At 46.2% G+C, this 3,341-nt stretch overlaps 1 protein-coding gene across 1 annotated transcript; it reads left to right on the forward strand.

The window, feature by feature from the left end:
* The first annotated feature begins 1,788 nt into the window (after positions 1-1,788).
* LOC129617519 (4-hydroxy-tetrahydrodipicolinate reductase-like) lies at positions 1,789-2,673 on the forward strand. Its single transcript, XM_055532699.1, has one exon. It carries the CDS (start codon positions 1,789-1,791, stop codon positions 2,671-2,673), a length of 885 nt encoding a protein of 294 aa, XP_055388674.1.
* The last annotated feature ends 668 nt before the right edge of the window (positions 2,674-3,341 follow it).

Here is a 3,341-nt window from a genome sequence, read left to right on the forward strand (position 1 = left end):
CTCTTCACTTGTTAATTTAGATCACAATAGCTGGACTGGGCCTCGCCATTCGCACAGCAGTCGCTGTTGCCGCGCGCATAGAGAAAGAACAACAAGGAACAATTATTTCTGTAGGTCTCCAGGTGATCGTCAAGATTTCTCATTCCTTGATGTGGCAGGTTGAGACCTCTTTCTTCACGTCCTCAACCAGAGGACGCCGTAGAGTACCAAAAATTGCTATTGTAGTTCAACGCAATCCAGACCCACCAAACCTTGACCTGAAGCCAGAGGGAATCGAGACAACACCTACAACCACATAATTTTGTATCGGTGAGGTTGCTCGATGGCTGTTGCTACAATTGTTTTTCATGGAGAGTGAAGAACTCGTATCCGCTCGCAGTTTGTTTCATCCGACTGTTTTTTCTGTCTGAGCGGCTTGTTTCAAATATTAGCAATACCAACAAAAATGATGAAAAAACACGTTGGTTGCAGAATTCAAAGGGTCCTCCAGACCAACAAAAATATGGCTTCCGCACGCGAGCTTCTTCTGATTTTGTTTGTGTTGGTCTTTCTTGACGTAGTTCGAGAGGCCACATCCACCGGCCCGCCCAAAGTCCTAGCAAGAGAACAAGCAGAACTCCAAATGAAGGAATTCGCTCGTTTGGGAAAAAGAATAGAGAAAGCCAGAGATGAGTTGAAACTCCCCAAAGGCAAGCCGGCTTGGATAACGGCTTTCTTGATTTATTGCTGTAGACAGCTTATCGCATCTGCGCTCTGCACGGGAAATCGATGCTGCGCTACAAGTAACATCAGCAATTATCAAGTTGATCTGTCGGACGTCTTCCACAGGAATTGGAGGCCGTGCTTAAAATAAGCCCAGAATTCAGGCAATTGAAAAGAAGAGCTCTCTCCCGCTCAGTGAAACGGCACCTTCAATTAGCCTCTCGAAGAGACGACAACGATGACCCAGGTAGCCCTACACGAATCCATGACGAAAGGCTCTATTTTCTACGGCAGAGCTGGAATCAGGTGAACGGAATAGAGAGCAGTAACGGCGGGTTTCAATTCCATTTTCTTGGTTAGAAGAAGAGAAAGAAGGAGAAAAGGAAGGTAAGGAATATCCGACGCAAAAGACTACCAAAAGCTCGCTGCAGCGGAGGACTACGTTAAGGATCATTCTGGTTCCACTCTGGACAATGCTGAAGACCCCAAGGAATTTGTGAAGGAGGAGAGTTAGTGATATGACTCTTAAGGAAGCAACCAATTCCCTCTGTTGAATAGCAAATATCATTGAGAGCATAGCAAATCAAGCCGCCTCCATTGGTATGCCTGTTAAAATGTTCCCTGATGAATTGGTTGTTGTCAGCGACCGGAGTTGACGACTACACTGGATATGATGCGCAGGAGGAGAAGAAAAGAGCAAAAGCAGAGGCCGATTTAACGCTGGCAGCTGGTGAGGGGGTGTCTCCGTGGTGGAATAGAGTTCCTATTATGTGTTCAGGGTTTGGTCCTATAGTGAGCTCCTATGTTAGTGGTGAAACGCCTGGCCAGGTGAAGGACGAGGAGAAGAAAGCAGAGGGTGAAGAAAAAAAGGAAGAGAAAGGGGAGGAAAAGAAGGAAGAAAAGAACGAAGAAAAGAAGGAGGAGGGTGAGAAACCGAAATAATAGTTTGGACTTTTTGTGTGGCCACGGTTGAGACTACAAGACGGGGTTCAGATGAAGAGAAACTTGTAATATCGATGAAGACAGCGTAAGGGGCGATAAATCATTTGGATTCAGGCGACACGAGACACGCCATACTGCATGCAGATGGGCTCCTTTTATGGTTGTTTGGCTGATAGCCAACAACAATACAAGAAGTCGTTGATGAATCCAATCAATATTGGTATTTTTGGTTGCACTGGACGCGTTGGGAGAAGATTATGCGTTTTGACAGAAGAACATCCAGAGCTCACTTTGTCGGTCGCACTCTGTCATGAACTTGTTGGAAAGCCACTCTACGAAGTGGAATCGCAAATCCCTAAAAGTTGCTCCTTGGTCGTCGTATCTCCTACAGATTTGGGAAAATTGGCCGTCAAGCCAGATGTGATTGTTGACTTCTCAGCCCCCGCTGGAACAGTGACGTGCGTTCGACAGGCAGCGACTCTTGGAATCCCGATGGTGATCGGCACAACTGGATTGAATCCTGATCAAGAGGCAGTTATTAGGACAGCCAGTCAAAAAATTCCCATTATTCATGCAATGAACTTTTCACTGGGCGTCAACCTTCTGGTTCAAGTTGCATCAACTGTCGCAGCAGCTTTGGGGGAGGATTTCAATATCGAGATTGTTGAAGCGCATCACAATAAAAAGGTCGACGCGCCAAGTGGAACAGCACTGGCACTAGCTGATTCAGTATGCCAGGCTTTGGGGCGCTCCCGTGAAGACCTTGTTCAAGGCCGAGAAGGGATTGTAGGCAAACGCTCAACTCGCGAAATTGGTGTTCACGCCCTGCGTATGGGAAGTGTTGTTGGAGATCATACCGTTCACTTTGGCAGCGAATTCGAAAGAATCGAACTGACGCATCGGGCGCAAAATAGGGACGTTTTTGCGTCTGGGGCCTTGAGGGCTGCGCGGTGGTTGGCAAATAAACCGCCAGGGATGTACACAATGGCTGATGTGCTTTTTAATCAATCTGAGAAATCAGAAAACTGATCCAATGAATAATATTTTAATCAGTTTAATTTGTTGCGTTAAAAATCGAACAGTTCGCTACGTAAAAGAAAATTAACTGCACAACCACAAAACACTCAGTTTTTGATTAGAGTCTGATGGGGGAAGGGCGGTTGCAATCTCGCTGCGAACCAGAAGAGAAGATTCAAAATTCCAACACTTCTCCTTGTTGAGAAAGCTTCATCTTTAGATAATTGGGCGTGAGGCATTCGAATTGAGGTGTTCTTTGTGTGCCCTGCTGTCGTATTGGCGCCGTCGATACTGAGGTGGTGATGGAGAGAGTGATGGACTTTCCGATCTTCTTGGAATTCGTGGCGGCGTGGATTCAAAATCAATCATTAGTTCTTCATCCCGATCTGTCTTCTTCTTTCTATGATTTTCCTCCCCTATTCTTTTCGATAATTGACGCTGTTGATGTTGATTAACCAGGCCTTCTTTTGGGACAGAGGTGGGGAACGGATGGAATGAGATCGCGTTTGATGCAGCAGGATTCAACCACGGATGATTTAAAGATTTTTGAGCTGTCGCCATTCGCAGCGGAGGCTCGAATTCGAGGAGGGATCTACACAAGTCTTGAGCCTTGGGAAAATCAGGAAAGGGAGCAAGACGAAAGTCGATCTGTCCCAAAATAAGAGATACAGTACCCTTTT

The sequence above is a fragment of the Condylostylus longicornis genome, unplaced genomic scaffold (assembly GCF_029603195.1).
Source record: "Condylostylus longicornis isolate FDR11 unplaced genomic scaffold, ASM2960319v2 ptg000546l, whole genome shotgun sequence".
NCBI lineage: Eukaryota > Metazoa > Arthropoda > Insecta > Diptera > Dolichopodidae > Condylostylus > Condylostylus longicornis.

Excerpts from the sequence above, each read along its gene's own strand:
- LOC129617519 (XM_055532699.1), top strand. The coding sequence starts at position 1,789 with ATGGGCTCCTTTTATGGTTGTTTGGCTGATAGCCAACAACAATACAAG.